The sequence below is a fragment of the Prionailurus viverrinus genome, chromosome F2, assembly GCF_022837055.1.
Source record: "Prionailurus viverrinus isolate Anna chromosome F2, UM_Priviv_1.0, whole genome shotgun sequence".
Lineage (NCBI taxonomy): Eukaryota > Metazoa > Chordata > Mammalia > Carnivora > Felidae > Prionailurus > Prionailurus viverrinus.
In genome coordinates, this window is record NC_062578.1 from 8341998 (window position 1) to 8367683 (window position 25686).

Consider the following 25686-nt stretch of genomic DNA (forward strand, 5'->3'; position numbering starts at 1 on the left):
CAGAGTGCTTTGTGTGGTGCTCTATATATCCCAGTATTAACCAGATAAACGAGTAGAAGAGTTCAGCATTCGGAAGCATGGTTATGTCCTCGTGCTCTGGTCAGGCACAACCCCTTCTGTCTGTGGTTCTTCCTCCAAAGTAGTACGCAGTCAGGCCTTGCTGATACCATCATTCGGGCCTCTAGCTCCGCCGTCTCGCCTGGTTTCCACACTCACCTATCTTCCTGGGAAGCCTACTGGATCTGATCATTTGGATGTTCCTCCAGGCATCATCTCTCCTCTTGCATTTCCGGTCTTGGTGAAGGCCCCCCCGCCATTTTCCCAGGCCCGAAGCCACATTCAGTTGCCCCCAGGTTCTCTGCCTTCTAGGTCTTCTTCATGCTTGCCTTTGAGGCCCCAAGCCCCTGACTTTGCCTTGCACGTTATGTCCTTGTGAAATGACAAAGTAAGCCCAACAACTCCCCGACGTTGCACCCAAGGTGTGCCTCCCTTTCCATCCCAGCCCGTGGCCTTCCCTACCTGCTCCTTGGCGAAAAGCTTTCTCATTGTAGAACTAGTTTTCTGAAGGGATCAGCTTGAACCTCTTCCCCGAAGGGGTGAGATGAACTAGTTCCCCAAAGGGGCCATGTTGTCTCGGGGTCAGTAGTTTGCATTGAAGTTCTTTCTTCCTGGAATCCCTTTACTGACTTTGCCGTGTGGCTTTGCCGTGTGGCTCGCATTCTGACTCACGGAGCATTTCCTTCAGGATGTTTCCCGCTGACTACCTCTTTCTCCACCTGCCTGAGTTAGGTGCCCTTCCCTAGGTCCTAGTTAGTTGCATCCTCTGTCATGGACTCGTCCCGTTGTACTGTAGCTTTGATTCACACGTCCCCGCCGCAAGAATATGAGCGTCTCTAGAGTGGGAATGATGTCTTGCTGACGTAAAAATGCTGCTCGAGCAATAGCTGTTGAATGAATGAATGAACCAGCAAATGGGTATGTGAAGCACATTTGAGTTCGTTATCTATAATAAAGCATAAAAATATACTCTTTCTAGCCTCTGTCAATGGAGATGTTTGGGAGCTTGACGCCAGTTCTAGAATGGTAAAACCCTGTCATTGCTTTTATATTCCAACAGGAAATATGGGATGTATAAAATCAAAAAGGAAAGACAATCTGAATGGCGATGGAGTAGATTTGAAGCCTCAACCAGTACGTAATACTGACCGAACTATTTATGTGAGAGATCCAACGTCCAATAAACAGCAAAGGCCAGTAAGTAGATAGTCTCAGGGGAGCGTTCCCACAGCAGGATCAAAGCATGGCTGCGTAATTTAAACACCGAATCCGTAACCTGTGCGTGCAGAAAATCAAATCCGTTACTTGGGCCTCCAACAACATTCGATATGCCTTGTAACTTAATCCTTTAAAGAGTTTGTAAACATTTTAGAGATAACCAGGCTCCTTCCTGTCCGAAAAAAAGGGGCCGTCGGTCACCTTCTCCTGTGAAAAGAAAATCACTTTTCATGAAACTGGTGCAAAGACCAGCTCTTTGTACAAAAAGATGAATCTGCCCATCTATCTGGACCTGTATGACTTAGGGTAGATAGTGAGCTTAGTGCAGGGGTCTGGAAGCAGAAGGAAATTCTGGATGCAAGCCAGAAGCTAGAAGAAGTGCGAATAGGCCCTTCGGCGTGTCATATTTCATCCCACATCTTGTCATTCTTCAGTTAATTCCAAACAGTGCCAATTCTGAAGCTGTCAGGACTTTTTGTAGAGAATTAAAAGATTTAAAAAAAAACACACAACTAATTCTGCCCCCTGACCTTGCACAGATATCTTTTATGAGTGACATGCTATTCGATGCAGTTGGGAAATGCTGGGCAAAGGAGGACCTAATACTGTATCTGATTTGATGGAAAAGAGGAACAGAGCTTTGGGTAGTTAGTGCTTCAAATGAACTTTATTTCAGGCCTACTGTCCTTTCCATCTACATATAGATATGTATAGGTAGGTAGATAGGTCTATAGATATACATATAGATACCTATACCTGTTGATCTATCTGTCTATATAATGGAATTTCTAAGCATTTAAGCTGGAAGCAGTTTATTAGCCCCAATGCTTTTATTAAGAACTTCCATAGCGGCTCTAGTCTGACCTGTTTTAAATATAACGCCTTGGCATTACAGAAGTCTGTTATTGTTGCCAAGGCAAAGTTACATATTGTTACGTATGTCAAAATCTCCTGCCACTGTTGAAATTGAGACGTCACTGTTGGCCTCCGTAAAAATAAATGGAGATAAAGAGTGAATATATTATCGCTATTAATTACCGCACATGATTCTAGACAGAGAAGTGAACATTACGCTTATATAGAAACTCAAAGTGTATAAGGATATGGCTTTAATAATTTCGTCATTATAAATACATGTAACTATATTTAAAAATATTACATAAACAAGCATAGATGTAGAATCGTATTATATAAACATGATTAATAGGAAATAAAACAATTGAGAGAATTGGGAGTCACAAGTAGTTTTCTTATTAGAGACTTAAAAGATCTCAGACACACTATATGCTAACTGATTTGGATGTAAATTTTAAAAAGTAAAAAAATTAAAAAAAAAAAAAGATGGAGAAAATAGGGGCGGTGGGGGGAAGATCTCAGAGAAAGAATCTGGCTTTTTCTGGTATCACACGCAATGCATTTTTCACGCTTTAAACCCAAGTTTTCTTCTGAACTGATGATCGAAGATGCCCTTTATTCAGAAAGCACAACGGCAAATAGTATGAACTTACCATGTTTCCTCTTATTTAATGTAAAGCAGGTGAAACGTTGAGTTGGAAAGCAGAAGTAGTAAAAAATGGTTGCAACCTTGCACCTCTGTCATGGATTCTGCATTTTAGTCTGTGCCCTCTGTGGCCACAGATGCCTTTGTCTCACAAGGCTGTTAGCTTGGCCTTATCCCATGGCCATAGATAACACTCCCAGCTGCAGCCAGATGTGCCAAAAATGCACGCCTTGTTTTGATGACAGAGGAGCCGTGATGAGACAGGCAGAAGTGATGGAATTCAACAACACCCCGAGGAAGAGACCCTTTAAAGAGAAAGAGTTAAGGCGACTGCACCGTATATGTGTTTTGCTCTTATGAAAAGGCTACTGAAACCTTTGTAAATTAAGGACTCATTGATACTTGAAAATCAGCTTGCTGCTTTCAAAGTGATTTAGTCTCTCATCTTGTAATTATTTCCTCTACATCATTTATAATTGATCATGCGTCGTAATTATGCAAATCCAGTGATTAAAAAATCAGTCTAGAACTTCTTAAAATAAGTCTTCAAGGATAGTATGGACCCATGATTTTCTGCTAACAGGAAATCTACTGTGTCCTCTCTCCTCTGCAGCCCGCCCCCAACCTCCTAATTGGAGATTTTATGGGCTAGCTTTCGTCCGAAATTTAAATTTCAGTGCACGCCGTTTCAGTCCCATTCCATTAAGTCACTTTAATCAAAGAGAAAAGTGGCATGATTTGCGGGTCTAGGCCTCCGACAGTACTTTCCTTAAAAGGGGCCCCGGAGGTCTTACCATCCTCTCCGTGGTCACTGAGAGAAAAAGGGATTTGATTTAAAAAGCAATTGAGGTGGCTTTTGTCCCACAGCCCCTGATAATTCACCCCCCAGCAGAAATAACAAAAGATGCCAGCCGTCCCCATGACAGAACCAGGGTCAGCCTTAGGAAAGCCTGGATCTGTTAGGACCCGTTCTCAGCTCCTAGGGACAGACCCCTGACCAGTTTTCTACACCAGTCTGGGAAACGCGGAGATCAGCAGTCCTGGCCAGAGTGGCAATCCCACAAAGCCAGCAGGGACCCCGGCTCCCTACCCCACCCCCTCCCGCCCCACCATCTTCTGCTCTGCTCTCCCTGGTGTCTGATTTCCAAGCTGAGACTCCAGCCTCCACCTGTTTCTAGGCAGAAAGAGCGCAAGGGAGAGGGGGAGCCGGCCCAAAGCACCCCCGCAACCAGTTTGCTTACAGACCCCCTTCCCTCCCCCCTCCCCCCCCACCATCTGCATAGAATGTCAGAGAGTCAGAAGCATAGCCACTTGGCTGGGCAAATTGCCATCGCACACAGTATTAGGGTCCTGTTACCAAATAAGAGGGAGAATGATGATCGGGTTAGCATCTAGCAGCCCCTGCTTCGAGCCCTGGTCGCTTCCTGCCATCGCAGGCAAGTGACCGTGATGGAGAGTCTGTGGAGAGCTGGAGAGACTGTGAGGGGAGAGTTCTTGCACCGAGCTGTGTATGTCAGGACGCAGCTATGCAGAAGTTTTTCTCTGTTCTCCTCTTCCCTCCGCCTTACTAAATTGCAAGTCCTAAACCTCACGTGCTACCGTCAGAAGCACGAGCGAACGTACAACGTGAACGCGGGAGAAAGAAAAGCTAAACGTCGGAATCCTCTTCCTAACAAATGTTCTCTCCTAGGTTCCAGAATCTCAGCTTTTACCAGGACAGAGGTTTCAAACCAAAGGTACGTCTTCATAGCAACATGGCTTCTTTTCTTCACTGTTGCAGGCTCTGCAAGGTAGTCAGCTTGAGTGTTTTTCTTTGTTTTTGTTGTAGAAAAACACACGCAACATAAAAGTTATCACGGTGGCCATTTTTTTTTTAATTTTTTTTTTTTTAACATTTTTTGTTTATTTTTGAGACAGAGACAGAGCATGGACGGGGGAGGGACAGAGAGAGAGGGAGACACAGAATCGGAAGCAGGCTCCAGGCTCTGAGGCATCAGCACAGAGCCCGACGCGGGGCTCGAACTCACGGACCGCGAGATCGTGACCTGAGCCGAAGTCGGACGCTTAACCGACTGAGCCACCCAGGCGCCCCTCACGGTGGCCATTTTTAAGCCTACAGTTTAGTGGATAAGTACGTTCGCGTGATTGTGCAGCCGTCACCACCATCCGTGTCCAGAACTTCTTCGTCTCCCCAGACTGAAACCCTGTCCAGATCACACACTAGCTCCCTTCCCCTAGTCCCCTCTGCCCCCGACAGCCCCCATTCTACTTTCTGTCCCTCTGAATCTGACTACTCTAGGTACCTCGAATAAATGGGATCGTAAAGTGTTTGTCCTTTCGTGTCTGGCTTCGTTCACTTCTCATGACGTCTTCAGGGTTCATCCATGCTGTAGCTTGTGTCAGAATTTTCTTCCATTAAAAAAAGCGTTTCATTTTGAGGGAGAGAGTGCGGGAGGGGGAGGAGGGCCAGAGAGAGAGAGGGGAGGAGAGAGGGAACCCCAAGCAGGCCCCCACACTGTCAGCACAGAACCCGATGCGGGGCTCAAACTCACGAACCTTGAGATCGTGACCTGAGCTGAAATCAAGAGTCAGACACAACCACCTGAGCCACGCGGGCGCCCCAGAATTGTCCTCCGTTTTAAGGCTGAGTAATATTCTGTGGTACGCACTCACCACATTTTGTTTATCCATTCGTTTCGTCACTGAACGTTTGGATTGTTTCCTCCTTTTAGTTTTTGTGCATCATGCCGCCATGAACGCGGCTGAATAATTTCTTAAGTACAGAGTTGGAATTAATTATAGTCGCGGGCCTGTACGATTGGCGATGACCGATAATGTATCTGGTGCGTATAATACGTTGCTTACCGTAGAGCATGTGGGCTGTGCGTCCCACGGGGCAGGACTCCTTTGTGCCTGACAGGGACTCACTAGAATGTTTCCACTGATTGATTCTTGAATGTCTTCCTTCCCGGTCTTTGGTTTTAGATCCAGAGGAGCAAGGAGACATTGTGGTAGCCTTGTACCCCTACGATGGCATCCATCCAGACGACCTGTCGTTCAAGAAAGGAGAGAAGATGAAAGTCCTGGAGGAGTGAGTATGCCCTCGCACGCTGTGCCTGCTGTCCCTTAGGCCACCGAGGCCCGACCCCTCATTTGGCTTCCCGCCTCCTTGCTCGCCAGCAGGGCTTTGGGAATGGAAGGAGGAAGGCCACAGGAACTTTCCTCTTATGTGCGGCTGTGAACACTCTCCAGGTGTCCCTTTGAATCCAGACGCTGGTTTCTTTCTTTATCCATCTGTGTCACCTTAACAACTTTGGGTCTGCGTGGAACTGGCACGTTATTCTAATGCCATGTTTGTTTAGTGATGTTGCCCAAATCCAGCCTGGGTTTATGGGTCCAGCTTGGTTTGAGTTCTAAGGACACTGTTGAAGCAGCGTTTTGGAAACGCCCCTGCTCGGCAGTTGTAGCCCTCGTGGGAAGACACTTAGGCATCATCATGTCCTTGACCTCTCTGTGCTGACTCACAGACCCGTGACTCAGACCCCAGGGGCTCGGAACTGAGGATATGGATCTCCTAGGTATTTCCAGCTGATCTGGCATACGTTGTCCCCTTGGCCCACCAACCAGCTGTCACTTACTGGTTGCAAGCCCGGCTCTGCCTCGTGACGACTGTGTGATCTCGACAGGCCGCTTCAGCTCTTGGTTTCTTCACTTACGAAATGGGAATGGCGGTACCTCGGTCTTGGGGGTGATGTGAGAATTAACGTGCGTGTAAATACGGCATGGGCGTACCACAGGCAGCAGCGCGGTGTCACTGTGGTTGTCGTTCACGTCTTGTGGGCACGGAGCCCGACTGCGTGCGGGAATTGGAAGCCGATCATAGTTGAGGCTCGTGGGGACCCATCCATTCTGCCTCCTTCCCTGGCCCCAGCCTCCTCCGTGCCTCCGTGCGGAGGCCAAGAACATGGGGACGAGGCTGCCTGCTTAGAATCACTTATTTTATGGTTTTCCTTTCCTTTTTTTTTTTTTTAAATGTTTATTTATTTTTGAGAGAGACAGAGTGCAAGCAGGGGAGGGGCAGAGAGAGAGGGAGACACAGAATCCGAAGCAGCTCCAGGCTCCGAGCTGTCAGCACAGAGCCCAATGCGGGGCTGGAACCCACGTACTGTGGGATCGTGACCTGAGCCGAAGTCGGATGCTTAACCCACTGAGCCACCCAGGTGCCCTGAATATATATATTTTTGAGAGAGAATATATATCTTATTTTGAGAGAGAAAAGGAGGAGGTGGAGGGGCAGAGAGAGGGAAAGAGACAGCATCTCGAGCAGGCTCCACACTGCCAGCGCGGAGCCCGACGTGGGGCTCGAACCCACGCACGGCAAGATCATGACCTGAGTCGAACAAAGTCAGACGCTCAACGAACTGAGCCACCCGGGCGCCCCTATTTTATGGTTTTCTATTTCTTTCTTTCCACGGCATCTGTCTATGGAAATTAGCGTTTCCATATTTTAACAAAGGAGTTTATAACCTAGGAACTATGGTTCATTAGTCCCTTGACTCCTGCTCTGTAAGGGTCCTAAAGCATTTCTTAGATGTCCCGGGTGGAAGCCGCAAATGTTGCTTCTGCCCGAAGGGAGCCATTTCTACCAACTCTTGTTTGCCCAGCACTGAGCACGGTGACCCAGTTGCGAGACTGTTTGCCCCTGCCTTCATCTCTAAACATATTTGTATTTCAGCAAAATGAGTGAATTTCCCACTGGATTCTGGGGTTCCAGGGATCATCTCACTCTCCCTTGCCCCCCAAAACAAACACCTTAAGACAAGTGCAGTTCTTGACTCATTGGACACGAACACTTCTCGATGTGTTTCCATTCCAGACATGGAGAATGGTGGAAAGCTAAATCCCTTTCAACGAAGAGAGAAGGTTTCATCCCCAGCAACTACGTAGCCAAAGTCAACACCTTGGAAACGGAAGAGTGAGTCCTTTACACGTTGTCATCTTGGGTGATTTGTTTGTTACATTGGCCGTCATGTTTATTCCTTATCTTTTTCTTTTAAGTTTTTAACTTTATTTTGAGAGAGAGAGCATGTGCAGGAGGGGCAGAGAGAGAGAGGGAGACAGAGGGAATTCCAAGCAGGCTCCCCACGGTCAGGGCTTGAACTCACAAACTCGCGAGACCGTGACCTGAGCTGAAATTGAGAGTCAGACGCTTAACCGACTGAGCCACACAGCAACCCCCCCCTCCGTCCCCGATTGCTTCTTTTTCCTTCCCTGGAGCATAATACCCATGAAATGTCACAATGTCTTCTCAGGTGGTTTTTCAAGGACATAACCAGGAAAGACGCCGAAAGGCAGCTTCTTGCGCCCGGGAACAGTGCTGGGGCTTTTCTTATCAGAGAAAGTGAAACATTAAAAGGTAGGAAGTGGTTTGAATCCTCCGATAAATCACTACTGAACAGATCATTCTTAGAAACTAGTCTGGAATTCTAATTTTTTTTTAAAGAAAGATATATTATGTTCTGGTAGTGAAAGTTTTATAGTTTGGTAACAAATGACTCAAATGATTAGTTTTACTACGAAAAGTAACATAGGAAGCAGCCCAATTATGGCCATTTCTTACCACACTTTATGTTTGCTGGGCCTCTTACGTTATTATTTAGAGTAAATCTTGAAATCTTCAGAGAAAGAAAATCAAAGTAACTTTTTAATTCAGCGAAATCATAAAAACCTATTGAGAGGAAGGAAAAGGGCGTGTTGGTAGGTTTCATAGCAAACGAAATACTAGCCTCATGTGTCAAGCGGACTTGTTTATAGGACTTTAAAAATTATGCACTCTATCCATACTTAATTTACATTTTGCATATTTTATGGCAAAATGCGTACTATAGTGTTGCATAAGGCAGATCTTCTAAAATATAAGCATGATCTTTACTTGTGTTTTTCCCTCACAGGAAGCTTCTCTCTTTCTGTCAGAGATTATGACCCTGTGCATGGTGATGTTATTAAGCACTACAAAATTAGAAGTCTGGACAATGGGGGTTATTACATCTCTCCACGAATCACTTTCCCTTGTATCAGTGACATGATTAAGCATTACCAAAGTAAGTAAAAGCCGACGGTCAGACAAGGCAAAACAGATGATTATGAGATGCAGGGTTTCAGACACTTTTTTACACTAAAATTCTTCTACATCGTACATCTCTTGGAAGAAGTTGGAGGATCATACTCTATAATTGATTCTAAATTCATCTATAATTAAATCCGCATTTAAAGTCAGATTTGATCCTAGGGAATAATCATCCTGGCCCTTCCCACCTTGTCCATGCCGTTTCGCAGTTAATGTCCCAGGATGGTGAAGAGCAAAATGAATATTTTTTTCCACGTAGTGCATATTTTTACAACACATCTGTAAATATTTGGAATCGGAATGCAGGTTCACAGATACGTGTCTTTGTAGACACGTGTGTATATCTGGTAAAGGTAATAAGGTAATGCGCATGCTGGGTGAAGGAAAACAAAGGACAATGACAAGAAAATATTTAGAAGTGGCAAGTCAGTGGTCCTCTGTCTCCAGTGCTGGTTCTCAGCCCTGTTAAGCCAAACCCATGGGCGGCCTCCGGGTTCATTCCCTGTGTGATTGAAGTCGGTTGTGGTGGGCGGCCGTGGGTACTGTTTATTTCTGCAACCCACTCTGAGGCAACGTACACTGGAGGTTTGCAAACCGTACTAATCGATAAAGTCAAGGCGCGTTTCAAATGGTCTCTCATGTAAGAATTTCAAAAGTCACGAGGACACAAAAGATACCCGCACGACATTTTAGGTCCGTAGACTACGTCAGTCCGAAAGCGATCGCGCTAGCAGTCGAAATTTCTTCTTAGATGCCGGTGAGATACAAAGTGGGACGTTGCTTAACCTCTTTGAATTTGTGTTCTTTCAAATCAGAGCAGTCAGATGGCTTGTGCAGAAGACTGGAGAAGGCGTGTATTAGTCCCAAACCGCAGAAGCCATGGGACAAAGACGCCTGGGAGATCCCACGGGAGTCCATCAAGTTGGTGAAAAGGCTCGGTGCCGGGCAGTTCGGGGAAGTCTGGATGGGTGAGTTGCGCCTCTGGGGGAGGCGACCCGGGAAATAAGGGCCCAAGCTAATTTTGACGCGTTTTCTCAGCCAAACACTGAACCGCGCCGGAAGCATCCTTGCTTTTGTTTGGCTCTGCCCACCTGGCAACAAGAACTGGCCTGCAAATCCGTTTCGACTCTCTTCCTTGTAATTCTCTCTCTTCTTTTTTAAAAAATGTTTAATATATATTTTTAAATTTTAGTTGAATTACGGTTGACAGTCAACATTATATTCGTTTCTGGTGCACGAAAATAAGCGATTCAGCAATTCTCTGTGTTCTGCTCTGCCCACCGTGAGAAGTTTAGTCAACCACCTGTCGCCATACGGCATTATTACAATATTCATAACTGGAGGTTTGTACCTCCTACTCCCTTTTGTCTATTTCACTGCCACCCACCCCCACCTCAGTAACTCTCTTTTAGAATAAATGTTTAAGGGCACTTGGGTGGCTCAGTCGGTTAGGCGTCCGACTTCGGCTCAGGTCATGATCCCGCAGTTCTCGAGTTCGAGCCCCGCATCAGGCTCTGGGCTGATGGCTCAGAGCCTGGAGCCTGCTTCGGATGCTATGTCTGCCTCTCTCTCTGCCCCTCCCCGCTAGTGCTCTGTCTCTCAAAACTAAACATTGACAAAAATTTTGGAATAAACCTTCGTAAGGAAGAGGGCAGTGGGTCATTCTCCTGATTGTTCTACTTGTTCGTGATTCTCTCATGACTGGATTCTCAGGACACATGTCTTAAGTGCAGGACAGGAAAAATTACCTTCAGGGTTAGGATCATCCTTACTAGTGGCCGTAATAGGACACATCACACTTACTTCAGTTTCTCACCAAGGAAGTTTCTAAAGATGTTCAAAGCGCCACCATTAATGAATCATTCCTTACCGTTAACTCCTGCCTTCTCAGGCTGACAAGAAGTACATCAAAATTATAGCAGTGGCTTCTCCAGGGGATTTTTTCCCCCACCCCCGTCTGTCTTCTCTAAAGTTTTTACATTGAATGTGAATTGCTTTCTCTTTTGTGATAGAATTTTTAAGACCTTTTTTTAAAAAAAGTTCATGTTCCCCTCAAGGTTCTAACTGAAAACGCAGTTACTCTTGTTAAGGATAACATGTGAGGTCACACACATCTTATTGGGTCACTTATTTCTGTGCCAGCTTTCTGTGAGTGAAAGCAGCTATGATTTCTAGAGAGAAAAAGGGGTAGCAGCTTTTAATACTGTGCAGTCCCAGCCGGGCAGAAACTAGAGACTCTTTCAGCCTGCCGTAGCTATATAGACGTTTCACTTGCCCACCCAGGGGTCTGTGAGGGGGAGAGGTTTCTCCTCTAAAATCTTGGCCCCTGGGATCAGAGTATTGCCTACGAAATCCTGGCGCTGCTTTAGTTGAAGCATGTTTTAAATATGGCAGACGTTGCAACTTCGTGGATGGAACTGGAGGGTATTATGCTACGTGAAATTAGAGAAAGACAAATACCATATGACTTCACTCATATGAGGACTTTAAGACACAGAATAGGTGAACATAAGGGAAGGGAAGCGAAAATGATATAAAAACAGGGAGGGGGACAAAACAGAAGAGACTCTTAAATATGGAGAACAAACAGAGGGTTACGGGAGGGGTTGGGGGAGGGGGGGAGGGGCTGAGTGGGTAAGGGGCACTAAGGAATCTACTCCTGAAACCATTGTTGCCCTATATGCTAACTAATTTGGTTGTAAATTAAAATCAAAAATAAATTTTAAAAAGTGAAAAACAATTAATAAATATAGTAGACACTGACCCAGCATATGATGAATTCTTACTGCACTGGAAGTCTGTGAACATACTGTGGAATTCAGGTAAATTATAATTCTCCATCTTGGTTGTCATATTTCAGAACCAGTCAGTAGTTCATGCTGGACATGCCATTTCCATCCCAGTCATCAGATTCCTGGGTGTGAGTGCTGGCTGCAGATGTGGCCTCTTCTTACTCCTACTCTGTGGCTCAAGTCATAATATCAAATTCCCCCTTTCTCTTCTGCTCTTCTCTTTTTTATGGAGGTAAAAATCTGTGTAACATAAAATCAATCATCTTAAAGTGAACAATGTTCAGTGACATTTACTACATTCACATCGATGTGCAACCACCTCCTCTATCGAGTTCCAAAATATTTTCACCATCCTAAAAGGAAGCGCTGTACCCATTAGTAGTCATTCCCCATTTCTCCTGCCCCCAGACACTTGCGACCACCATTCTACTCTGTCTCTATGAATCTGACTAGTCTAGGTACCTCATGGAAGTGGAATTGTACAATATTTGCCCTTCTGTGACTGGCTTCCATCACTTAACATAATGTCCTCAAGGTTCAGCCACATTATAGCATTTGTCAGAATTTTATCCTTTTTATGGGTGAATAATAATCCCTCTTTTTAAAAAAAAATTTTTTTTTAATGTTTGCTTTTGAGACAGAGAGAGAGAGAGAGAGAGAGAGCACGAGCAGGGGAAGGGCAGAGAGAGGAAGACAATGAATCCGAAGCAGGTCCCAGGCTCTGAGCTGTGAGCACAGGGCCTGACCCGGGGCTCAAACTCACCAATTGTGAGATCGTGACCTGAGCTGACGTCGAGCACTTAACTGACTAAGCTACCCAGTCACCCCAGTATTCTCCCTTTTTTGAAAGTTTGTTTATTTTGAGAGAGAGTATGTGCTTGTGTGCGGGCGGAGGAGGGGCAGAAAGAGAGGCAGACAGAGAATCCCAAGCTGACAGAGCAGAGTGCGACGACATGGGGCTTGATTTCACAAACAGTGAGATTGTGACCTGAGCCAAAATCGAGAGTCGGACGCTTAACCGACTGAGCCACCCAGGCGCCCAATTCTATTGTATGGATATAGCACAATTTGTTTATCTGTGTATCTGTTGATGGATATTCGGGTTGTTTCTACATTTTGGCTATTGTGAATAATGCTGCTATGAACATTCATGTACAGATTGTATAGACCAATGGTCTCATTTCTCTTGGGTACATACATTCTTTTAGGAGTGAAACTGCTGGGCCATGTGGCAATTCCATTACTAACTTTTTAAGGAATCATCAAACTGTTATCTGCTCATTAAAAAAAAAAAAAGCCACCTACTTTATTTCCCTGAGGTATTTGTATTTATTTCTTAATAGACACAGAATAGGGGCAGGAATAGTATAAGAAACATTGCAAACCCTTCACCTGAGTTTACTAGTTAGTAGTTTGCTATGTTTGCTTGATCTTTTTTTATAGATACACACACATATACATACACGTTTTATTTTCGTTGTTGTTGTTGAACCACTTGTGAGTGAGTTGCAGATATGATGACTTTGCACTCCTAAATACTAAAACATGTGTCTCCTGAGAGCAGGGCTGTGATCTGACCTGATACATTGGCCACGTTCAGGAAATCTAACGCTGATGCATATGATTATCTCATAGAGTCCAGGATTTCTCTAGCTGGTCCCAGTAATGCCCTTGAGCTCCCTAGGATTATATATTTGCATTTAGTTGACATGTCTTCGCTATCCTTTGATCTGGAACAGTCTCTTCGCCCTTCATCTGTTTTGACACTGACATTTTATAGAACCTGGGTCATTTGTTTTGTAGACTGTCCCTCATTTGGATGTTTTCATGATTTGGCTCCCACGATGCCTTCGTGCGTAAATAGTATCCAAGTACTAAGCGATGCTGTGTCCTCAGGGCATCTACCAGGAGGCACAGGATATTAGTTGATTCCATCATTGCTGATGGTCTGTTTGGTTTTGATGAAGTGCACCAGATATCTCCATTGTAAATATTAGTTTTCAACTCCCTTTCGTAATTAATGAATAATCTGTGAGGAGATTAAGATCATGTAAATATCTTCTGCTCCAAAAGAGCTTTCCCCAAATGGTTCCAGCATTATCTTCTCATTTTCAATTCTCTTCCGTCTGAGAAGCCATAGCTTCTCTAAAAGGAAGCTGTCCCTGCCCTCCTCCACACTCTCGCAAACGTGACTTCTCCAACCCCGCTGGCTCCCTAGGGACCCAGGGACCTGCCTTCTCCCCCTGGCCATCTGAACGCCCTTTCCTCCCTGTATTTACTATGACTCTGAATGGGGGGGAGATGATCGAAGTGAGCACAAGGAGGCAGAAGGACGGAGGAGAGGAAGGAATGTCCGAGTGACATGGTGTCCACTGGCCCCCTCTGGGCACGTGTTCGATTATCTCTCGACTCATTACAATAAGTCTGCGAGATCGGAATTATTGTCGCCATTGGATAAGCAAGGACTCTAGACTCAGATAAGCAACTTGCCCAAAGTCATTCAATGTAGTGAAGAAGCCAGGCACTCTGGCATCCCAGAGGCCTGGACTCGCTTGCTGATGAGCTATTTAGAAATTAATTTGATCTCCTCGGTTTCCTCATCAGTAAAATGGGCAAACAACTATCTTCTCAGTTGCTGAAATGAAGCACGAGATTATATACCTGACATGTTTCCTATAAAACATGGTTCTGTGCCCTCTACTTTTCTTACCTGTATTTGACTATGGCCACGGGAAGCTATGTTTTAGTGGATTTTCCCCCCCTTTCAATCAGAAATTCAAACTATAAATAATCCAGTTCGACTTTCCCGTGAATATTTTTTGGCAAAGGAATTGCATACTTGAGGGGAAAGCAGAGGGAGCTTAAGCAGGGAGTACTCATCTGCTCTGGAACAGTAACCCCGCGTGTGAAGGGACAGTATGGCATTTGGTTCCGACCTCCTTGTGTTCAGCTGTGAAGCCAAGAGGAAGGGATCAAACTACACGCCATTTGCCCCCAAGAGATAAGAGTGAGGTCTGGTAGTCTGGGAAGCTATCGCTTGGAGGGGAAGACCTTATGATAGTCCTCTTGTATCTTCTTAAAACTGTCTTGAGAGTTGGGGCGCCTGGGTGGCTCAGTCGGGTAAAGCGGCCGACTTCAGCTCAGGTCACGATCTCGCGGTCTGTGGGTTCGAGCCCCGTGTGGGGCTCTGTGCCGACAGCCTGGAGCCTGCTTCCGATTCTGTGTCTCCCTCTCTCTCTCTGCCCCTCCCCTGCTCACGCTCTGCCTCTGCCTCTCTCTAAAATAATGTTTCAGTAGAACGGTAACCACGGCGCCAGCTTTGCGATGGTGGCGATCACAAGTGCCATTTGAAATTGACAAGGGGCTGTGCTAGTGGGAAGTCAAGGGCGAGGTAGCAGCGGAAGGGGGGCGCCCCCGGCCGAGTAGACCTGCTCACGGCCCAGTGTTGCCCTGAGCGGCCCAAAGCTATGCTGAAATTGTCACCTGGAGCTCAGGCACATTGGTCCTTCTGAGATGCGGAAAACCTCTGTTGCGCTGCAATTCTAGATACACTAAAGCTTCCTGCCCATTTCTCACCCTTCCCTGTTCATGGGCGTCCACTGGCCACGTGCTAAATGTTCACACTGACTTTAGAGAACATATTCTAGCATGTGCCCAGGTGGTGGGAGAAACTGAAGTTTAGAAGAGAGGAGAGTGGGGCATTGAAAAATACAAAGTGTTACTTTTGACTTAAACTCTTTGAAAGGGGGGTAAAAGCCTTGTGAAAAATTCATTCAAATAGAGTTGCTAATAATTTTATGTGTGTGCAAAAGGCACATACATAAAATTTACCATCGTTACCATTCTACAACCAATTCCTAAATCTTTTTTTAAGAAAATTTAAAAAATGTTTTGTTTACTTCTGAGAGACCGAGAGACAGAGCATGAGCGGGGGAGGGGCAGAGAGAGAGGGAGACACAGAATCCGAAGCAGGCTCCAGGCTCTGAGCTGTGCACAGAGGGAGATCAAGCTCAAACCGCGAGATCACGACCTGGGGCAAAGTTGGTCGCTTAGCTGACTGAGCCAGGCACCCCGTTGTTCTTAGGTGTGTGTGTGTGTGTGTGTGTGTGTGTGTGTGTGTGTGTTTTAAGTTTATTCATTTATTATTTCTGAGAGAGAAAGAGAGCACGAGCAGGGGAAGGGCAGAGAGAGAGGGAGACACAGAATCTGGAGCAGGCTCCGGGCTCCGAGCTGTCAGCACGGAGCCCGACGCAGGGCTCAAACTCAGGAACTGTGAGATGAGGACCTGAGCTGAAGTTGGATGCTTAACCAGCTGAGCCACCCAGGCATCCCCGTTCCTGGGTTTCTTAATTAAACTTTTTATTTTGAGGGACGCCTGGGTGACTCATTCAGTTGAGCTTCTGACTCTTGATTTTTGACTCCGGTCATGATCTCACAGTTCGTGGGTTCGAGCCCTGCTGGCAGCACAGAGCCTGCTTGGGATTCTCTCCCTCTCTCTCTGCCCCTCCTCTGCTCATGTGTGCTCTCTCTCTTAAAATAAATAAACAATAAAATAAATAAAAATAAAATCTTAAAAAAACTTTAGATTTTGCGATGATTATAGATTCACCTGCAGCTGTAAGAAATAATACACAAATTAAAACATATCTGTGCAAACACTTCTAGATGAATGTTTGTAAGACCATTATTCATAATAGCTAAAGACCGTAAACAACCCACATGTCCATCCATGCAATGGATACACAAAATGTGCTGTTTCTGTCCAGTAGGATATTATTCAGCAATAAAAAGGAATAAAGTAGCTGACACATGCTACCATGTGGGTGACCCTTGAAAACACTGTGTTAAATGACAGAAGCCAGACACAAAGGACCACGTGTTAAGTGATCCCATTTGTGTGAAATGTTGTGGATAGGCAAATCTATCGCTCCGAGTAGATGGGTGGCCGCCTTAGTGGCGGAGCCAGGAGGATGGGGACGTGACTGTCAATGGCTATGGGGTTTCTTTTGGGGGTGATGAAAACGTCCCAGTATTTGATTGTGCTGCTGGGCCCACAATTCTGAATATATAAAAACCAATGAATTGTATGCTTTAAACAGGTGAATGGTATGGCATATGAATTCTCTTTCAATATTCGTGTGTGTGTATATATATATATATATATAGACACATATACATATATATACATATACACACACACACACACACACACACACACACACACGTACTATACATAAATAGTACAAAGAGATCCCATGTAACCTTGACCTAGTTTCCCCCAGTGGTAACATCTTGCAAAACTACAGTATGATATCCTTGCCAGGATATTGACGTTGATAGTTGTTTTTTAATCATGCTTTTCTCCTCTAGTCTTGTATTAAAGGAAGGAAGGGAAGAGGAAGGGGGTGGGGAAGGAAGGGAAAGAAAGAAGGGAAAAAAAGAGAAAAGAGCAAAATAGAAATTTTGATCTGGGATCTTTTGCAGATACGGTTCTATGAGTTTGGCTGTCAAGGGAGCACTTCCTTTGCTATTGAAATAACGTCCATGTGCTGAATGCATTTAGCAGAGGAATACTGGGAATCAGACCAAAAGAATAAATGATGGGTGACACTGTGTTATGGATCAGAGGTCAAAGGATGCCCCCCCCCCCTCCTGGGTGTATCTGTGTCTCCTTCCATCTGTCCAAGGGTTGGTGTAAAAATCAAGGTCTGCAATTTAGAGCTGCCTGAGTTTAGTTTCTTATTTCTCTTTTGGGATTTTGGATCTCAAGAGATGAGCCGACTAGTTTCTCTCATTGATAGCAAAAGTAGAACAAATTAAAAGTTGTATCACTGGCAACCAAATAAAATCATATTTTTGTGACATTCATAGACTACCAGTCACATTTTACGGTCCAGATTTTTCTGGTCTGCAACGCACGAACAAATACTAGGAAGTGACCTGCTTTAGGGGAGGAGAGGGTGGGGCTAAAAGAAAGGAGTTTCTCCCTCAAGCTGTTTCCTCTCGTTCGTGTGATCCTCTTGACATCTGGCTTGGTGACACGTTTTCCCCCGTGGATTGTTGGATTCCAGGGGAACGGACTGCTCAGTGAAGCCAAAGATGATGTTTCCTGTTGCCACTCGATCTGCGAAGAGACTTGGTAGAAGAAAGGGAACTTGTTTTCCGTTGAATGTTGCCTGATACATTTTTGAGCCAGTTGCATTGAAATTTAATCACCAGCCAACACCAACCACATGCGTCTCTTGTGAAAACCAGCTTCCATTTTGCGGTACTTAGGAGCTTTTTAGCAAATTAGTCACACCCGGAAGTGGAGCTGCCTCAAAGTGTCACACGAGCTTTCTTTAACTGTGCCAAAATGGCACTCTTCAAGAAATTCTTCACTTTCAAGTGATTTTTTTTTTTTAATCTTCATTTATTTATTTTGAGAAAGAGAGAGAGGGAGCACGCATGCGAGTTGGGGAGGGGCAGCGAGCGACAGAGTGAGAGAATCCCGGGCAGGCTCCACACCTGCCAGCACAGAGCCTGGCACGGGGCTCGATCTCCTGAATCATGAGATCGTGACCTGAGCCAAAATCAAGAGTCACATGCTCAACGGACTGAGCCACCCAGGCGCCCCCTCAAATGATTTTTTTTTAAAAAAAATCATCGTCTATCTGTAAAGCCGACCCAAATCTCCACGACTAGGTTAATTGAACCTGTACCCTACAGGAGAATATCTCGGCAAAGTACAGTCTGATCCTTAGTGCCGAATACAAATCATGCCTTTAGGGCCAGTCAGAGACCTGCCCTCTTGTTTAAATACCACCGCCCCAAGACACCAGTGAGTTTGGAAGCTGCTGCAATCTTGAGCTGTGCTTGATGGAACCGTTTTATTCACCGTTCATCTCAACCTCCTTATCAGCAATTTTAATATCTTTAGCAGCTGTGCTGTTTCCTGTCAACTTTTTCCTCTGCCCTTGGAAAGCATTTTTTTTCTTCATCCTTTACCCATAATTTTATTTATGTAAAAAGGCTCAGTGAGTTCCATTGTTGGATGACAGAGAGAGAGCGGGTTTGTTTCTTTCACTTTTATTGCTGGGTGAGCTAACCGGCAGACTGAAAAGTGTATACAACACAAATGTTCAATATCACAAATAATTATAAAATGAACACTGGTGTGGTGGCCGCTGAGACCACATGGTGGAAACTTACCAGCACCCAGCAGCCCCCACTTATCCTTTACCAACCACAACCTCACCGTCCCCCAAAGGCAGCTGCCATTCTGGCTTTTGTGATAATTTCCTTTTCTTTATTCTTCTGTTACTTATGCACATGGGGGTGAGCATCCTCCAGAATATAGTAGTTTTGCCTGTTTTTAAACTTTATGTTAATGAGTCATACCAAAAACTACCCTTTTATTTTTTTTTAATTTTTAAAAAAGTTTATTCATTTTTGAGAGAGAGAGAGACAGGGTGTGAGCAGGGGAGGGGCAGAGAAAGAGGGAGACACAGAATCCAAAGCAGGCTCCAGGCTCCCAACTGGGCAGAGAGCCCAACACGAGGTTCAAACCCATGAACCGTGAGATCATGACCTGAGCCCAAGTCAGACGCTTAACCAACTGAGCCACCCAGGCGCCCCCAAAAAACTACCGTTTTCATATGTCTTGCCTCTTCTGTTCCACATTATAGTTGTGAGATTTCACCCATGTTTTTGGGTGTGGCTAAAGTTCATTTACCTTCATCGCTATATCGCATCGTGTTGTACTCAAGGTGTAGAGAGGTTTAGCTATTAATTTCACCATTTACTTTTAAATGTTAGCGAGGGTGAGTGCGCAGGGGAGGAGCAGAGAAAGAGAGAGGGTGGGGGAGAGGCAGAGTGTGTGGGATAGAGGATCCGAAGCAGGCTCTGGCTGACAGCAGTGAAACTGATACGGGGCTCGAACTCATGAACTGCGAGACCGTGACCTGAGCCAAAGTTGGACGCTCAACTGACTGGGCCGCCCGGGCGCCCCTGATTTCACTATTTATTGATGAAGCTGGACGTGTTCCCAGTTTCCAGCAACTATGAATGACAATTCTGCTGGGAACCTTTTTGTAGTGGATCAAGGGTCCATGAGTTTTTCTAGGGTGGCCAGGAGTCACTTTGCTGGATCACGGGAGTATGGATCTTCAACTCTACCAAACACTGCCAACTTTGTTTCCAAAGTGCTTGTCCCAGTCAAATATACAAGAGTTCTCAGTACGCCATTTCCTGATCAACAGAATTGTATCTAGAAGGAGGTGGGCCACAGGTCAGCACAGCCTGTGGGGAGGTGAGGGGTGTGGCCAACACTCAAATGATTGCACTTGAAAGGAGGCTGGTCTGTCAACATCCTTCATGGGCCCCTGGGAATATTATTAAAGACAAGCTTCACGGCTCGATTTCACTGATGCTCAGAAAAGAGCACAGAAGGCCTTGGGGAGCTGCCCCAATCTCTCTATCATGGTCATGTGCTCACCAACACTCAAGTTGTCAGGCTTTGTGATTTTTGTCAAGCTGGGTGGTGGCTTCTTCCTATAGCTTTATTTGCATTTCTCTGATTACTAATAAGACTGAGTTCTTTTTTACACATTTGGCAGCCATTTGGACGACTTCTTTTCAAAATGCCCATTCAAGCCTCTGCCCATTTTTCTATTTTTCTTATTGATGTGTAGGAATTCTTTGTATATTCTGGACACCAGTCCTTTGTCGGTGTCAAAGAGAGTGTATTTTCTTGCTCTGTTTTGCCACTGATACAGTCATGTCACTGAGGATCTATGTAGAAACCTTTTTTGCATTTTATCTAGTTTGTTTTTTGCATTTATTATTGAAGTTTGGCACACAATGTTACATTACTTTCGGAGGTACCACCTAGTGATCTGACCATTCTGTGCATCACTCACTGTTCACCACAGTAACATGATTGCAGTATTATTGACGAGAGTCCCTTATGCTGTACTTCTCATGTCTGTGACTTATTCACTTTGTAACAGAAAGTTTGTACTTCTTCATCCCCTTCACCTATTACACCCATCCCCGCACCCCTTCCCCTCCGGCAACCACCAGTTTGTTCTCTGTTGAGTCTGTTTTTGGGTTTTTTTTGTTTGTTTGTTCATTTATTTTACGTTGTTTTTTGATTTTGTTTTTTGGTTTTTTTTTTGTTTGTTTGTTTGTTTTAGAATCCACAGATAAGTGAAATCCTGTGGTATTTATCTTTCTCTGTCCGACTTCCTTAGCATAATGCCCTCTAGGCCCATCTGTGTTATTACCAACGGCAAGATCTCATTCTTTTTTATGGCTGAGTAAATTGCATCGTGTGTGTGTGTGTATCACTTCTTTATCCACTCCTCTACTGATGGGCACTCAGGTTGCTTCCATGTCTTAGCTGTTGTAAGTAAGGCTGCAGTAAACATAGGGTTGCACATATCTTTTAGAATCACTGTTTTCATTTTCACTGGGTAAATACCCAAAAGCGGAATGACTGAATCACATGGTATTTCAATTTTCAGCTTGTTTGAGGGAACTCCATACTGGTTTCCACAGTGGCCGTACCAGTTTGCGTTCCTACCAACAGCGCATGAGGGCTCCTTTTTCTCCTCGCCGTTACCAATGCTTGTCATTTCATGTCTTCTTGGTACCAGCCATTCTGACAGGTGTGAGGTGAGGTCTCATTGGGGGCTTGGATTTGCATGTCCCCGATGAGCAGTGATGTTGAACATCTTTTCATATGTTTGTTGCCCCTCTGTGAGTCTTTTTTGGAAAAATGTCGGTTCAGGTCCCCTGCCCATTTTTAATCGGATTATTTGGTTTTTCTGGTGTTGAGTTGTAGAAGTTCCTTATGCATTTGGGTATTAACCCCTTATGAGATGTGTCATTTGTCAATCTCCCCTCCCATCCGGTAGGCTGTTTTCTCATTTTGTTCGTGTCCTTTGCTGTGCACAAGCGGTTTGTTTTCGTGTGGCCCCAGTAGTTTAGGTTTGCTTTTGTTTTCCTTGCCTGAGGAGACCTATTCATAAAGATGTTGTGAAGACTGATGTCCGTGAGATGACTGCCTATGTTTTCTTTCAGGAATTTTATAGTTTCAGGTCTTATATTTAAGTCTTTAATCTATTTGAAGGGCTTTTTTTTTTGTTAATGGTATAAGAAAATGGTCCAGTTTCATTCTTTTGCATGTAACTGTTCAATGTTCTTAACCCCATTTATTATAAAAACTATCTTGTCCCCATCGTATATTCTTGCCTACTTTATCATAGATTAATTGACCGTGTAAGTATGCGTTTGTTTATGGGCTTTCTCTTCTATTCTATTGATCTGTGTGTCTCTTTTTGTGCCAACATCATACGGTTTTGATTACTCTAACCTTGTACTGTCCCTTGAAATCTGGGATTGCGATGCCTTCAGCTTTGTTCTTTCTCAAAATTGCTTTGGCTATTCAGGGTCTTTTGTGGTTCCATATGGATTTTAGGATTATTTGTTCTAGTTCTGTAAAAACTGCTGTTGGCATTTGGATTGGGATTGTGTTGAATCTGTGGATGCCTTTGCACAGTAGGAACATTTTAACAACATTAATTCTTCTAATCCATGACCCTGGTGTATCGTTCCATTCGTTCGTGTCGTCTTCAGTTTCTTCCATCAGCGTTTCATAGTTTTCAGGGTACAGATCTTTTGCCTCCTTGGTTAAATTTATTCCAGATATTTATTCTTTTTGATACGATCGTCAATGGGATTGTTTTCCTAATTTCTCTTTCTGCTACTTCATGATTAGTGTATAGAAATACGACAGATTTCTGCATATCAACTTTGTATCCTACGACTTTTCTGCATTCATTAAATACATTTGTGTCACCGAAAACCTATGTATAAACCTTGAAACAAATTTGTAATGACTCTCCATATTAAATTTTTTAACATTTTAATCAAAACAATTGTTTTATCATGGTAAGTGTGCTCTTTAATCCCTATTGCCTATTTCACCCATCCTGCAATCCCTTCCCCTTTGGTAACTACCAGTTTATTCTCTATAGTGAAAAGTCTATTTCTTGGCTTGTCTCTTTCTCTGTTTTCTCCCGTGCTCATTCGTTTTGTTTCTTAAATTCCACATATGAGTGAGATCATATGGCATTTGTCTTTTTCTGGCTTATTCCACTTAGTAGTATACTCTCCTGTCTTCACCCATGTCCTTGCAAATGGGAAGATTTCATTCTTGTTTATGGGTGAATAACCATGCTCAGCACAGAGCCCCATGCGGGGCTCGATCCTGCAAGAAAAACTGTGAGATCGTGACCCGAGCCTAAATCAAGAGTTGGACACTTAGCCAACTGAGCCACCCAGGTGCCCCGCATATAGAGGGGTTTTTTTTTTGTTTTTTTAAATAATGCTTTATGAAAACTTTTGGGTTTGGGGGAGGATTTTAGATTTCTTTGGTAAAGATGGTACACAGAAGTCTCACATTCTCACACACCCTTGACTCAGCCTTCCCTCGTGTGAACCCTGTAGAGAGTTTTGTGTAAGTTTTTTCGACCTAGGACGAAATTTCCTTTGAACTCTGCATAAAGTTTTTGGTTTTCAGTTTGATCTATAAACCTGAAGTCACAAAACTTGCCCTCTCTTCTGCTTGCTTTCTAGGTTACTATAACAACAGTACCAAAGTGGCTGTAAAAACCCTGAAACCAGGCACCATGTCTGTGCAAGCGTTCCTGGAGGAGGCCAACCTCATGAAGACCCTTCAGCACGACAAGCTGGTGAGGCTGTATGCCGTGGTCACCAGAGAGGAGCCTATCTACATCATCACCGAATACATGGCCAAGGGTGAGCCCGTCCCCCCGACCCCGTGCTTTGAAGAGGCTTGACGCTCCCAAAGCAAAACGCTTAAATGCTCAAAGAATGTTCAGTTTTAATTCTAAGACAGCAGGCTCACCACGGAAAAATCAGAAAATGTGGGAAAGTAGAGCATGTTCACAAACCACCTCATGAGACATGTTATAAATATTACCTGAATTATAGAAATAATACATAGTCTATCTTCTCTGCATTTGTCTTCATATACATATCAGCCACAAGAAAAGCACGCAATACATCGTAGGCCCCTAATAAATATTTGTCAAAAAAAAAAAATCTATTTCAAATAGGAGTATTTTTGTTATATATTTAAAACGGGAATTCTTAAAATCCTAAAACGAGTCATTTTCCTCCTTAGCATTTTTTTTTAATTTTTTTTTAACATTTATTTATTTTTGAGACAGAGAGAGACAGAGCATGAATGGGGGAGGGGCAGAGAGAGAGGGAGACACAGAATCGGAAGCAGGCTCCAGGCTCTGAGCCATCAGCCCAGAGCCCGACGCGGGGCTCGAACTCACGGACCACGAGATCGTGACCTGAGCTGAAGTCGGACGCTCAACCGACTGAGCCACCCAGGCGCCCCACCTGAGCATTTTTTAATGTTCAGCGTGTCACTTTAAAATGCTCACATTTTGGGGCACCTGGGTGGCTTAGTTGGTTAAGTGTCAGACTTCTGTTCAGGTCACTATCTCACAGTTCGTGAGTTTGAGCCGCACACTGGGCTCTGTGCTGACTACTCAGAGCCTGGAGCCTGCTTCGTGTTCTGTGTCTCCCTCTCTCTCTCTCTCTCTCTCTCTGCCCCTCCCCTACTCGTACTCTATCTGTCTCTCAAAAATAAACATTGAAAATAATTTTTTTAAGTTTCAAAAATGTTCACATTTTTTAAACTGTTGGAAGTTAAATTCCTATATATCAGAATCACTGAACGAAGAGGTTTCCAGCAACCACGTTTTCTCCCACTGATGTTACCTTCAGATAACAGGGTTTGAGTTATCATCCTTCCTCTGTTCAGCTAGAGATACTAACAAACTGCCAAATGGGTCTTTAAAAATCTTCAGAAGGAATGAAGGAAGAAAAGAAAGAAACATACATGATAGAGAATTAACAATCATCTCATGCTTAACGGAGATTATAGTGTAATGTCGTAGCTGAATAGAAAGATGAACGTTACATTTGCTTATTTAATATATATAAATATTTCAGAATATTAGTCCGTCTGGGGCACCTGGGTGACTCAGTCGGTTAAACGTCCGACTTTGGCTCAGGTCATGATCTCACAGTCCATGAGTTCGAGCACCGTGTCGGGCTCTATGCTGACAGCTCAGAGCCTGGAGCCTGCTTTGAGTTCTGTGCCCCCCACTCTCTCTCTGCCCCTCCCCCACTCTCGTGCTCCGTCTTGCTCTCTCAAAAATTAAAAAAAAAAATGTTAAAAAAGAATATTACTCACTCTGAGTCCTTCCAGAAAAGGACATTGTTTAGAAACGAAAACCAAATACCTAGTCCCTATGGCTTAGGTTGCTGTCACCCAGAAACCAGGCTCAGGATCAGACACTTTGTAGGAGTTCAGTAAATACGTGTTGAATCAATCAGCCGGTAGCATCTGGGATCATAACTGTAAATAGGAGTTTCTCCACATAGCGATGCTTAGCCTTTATTGAGTACTTACTGTATACCAGATTGTCCTTGCTGCCTTCCCCGGGTGATCTCGCCTGGTCTTCTTAGCAATCTGAGGGCTAAGTACCATTGTTCTGTGCTGTGGATGAGGCAGCAGAACATTTATTGAGCGCTTACTACCCGCCAGGCACCATGGCACGTGCTTTAAACCTGTTCTTACGAGGACCCTGATAATAGCTGGTAGGCTGTGCCCGCTGTACAGGGACTAAGACGTTACAGGTAAGCAACTTGCTTAAGGCTGACACTTCAAGTTCTAGGGGAGAACACAGGTCTTGTTTTAGAGATGATGCCATAAGAAGCCAGGCGGGGGGGGAGGCTATCGACAAACTTTCTTTTAGGTACAGAGCACGGTAGGTTCATCAGACACTCGTGAGCATCTGTAGCCTGTGCTGAGCTCTGTGCTTTTGCTGGACGCAGATAGGAGTGAGCCCAGCCCAGTGCCTGCCGCAGGCGGGTCGGTCATGAGGACTTGCTGACGCCCA

The 25686-nt window shown here is 44.5% G+C and overlaps 1 protein-coding gene across 2 annotated transcripts in view; it reads left to right on the top strand.

The window, feature by feature from the left end:
• Positions 1-25686, top strand: part of LYN (LYN proto-oncogene, Src family tyrosine kinase) — a 125999-nt gene that overhangs the window by 57987 nt on the left and 42326 nt on the right. Inside the window, exons 2-9 of one of the 2 annotated variants that reach the window (XM_047842953.1) lie at positions 1118-1254; positions 4467-4512; positions 5762-5867; positions 7653-7751; positions 8089-8192; positions 8728-8877; positions 9719-9871; positions 23318-23500. In XM_047842953.1, coding sequence (XP_047698909.1) covers positions 1123-1254; positions 4467-4512; positions 5762-5867; positions 7653-7751; positions 8089-8192; positions 8728-8877; positions 9719-9871; positions 23318-23500 — 973 coding nt within the window. In that variant the 5' untranslated portion in view covers positions 1118-1122. The remainder of the gene's footprint in view (positions 1-1117; positions 1255-4466; positions 4513-5761; positions 5868-7652; positions 7752-8088; positions 8193-8727; positions 8878-9718; positions 9872-23317; positions 23501-25686) is intronic. The other variant, XM_047842954.1, reaches the window with a different exon arrangement.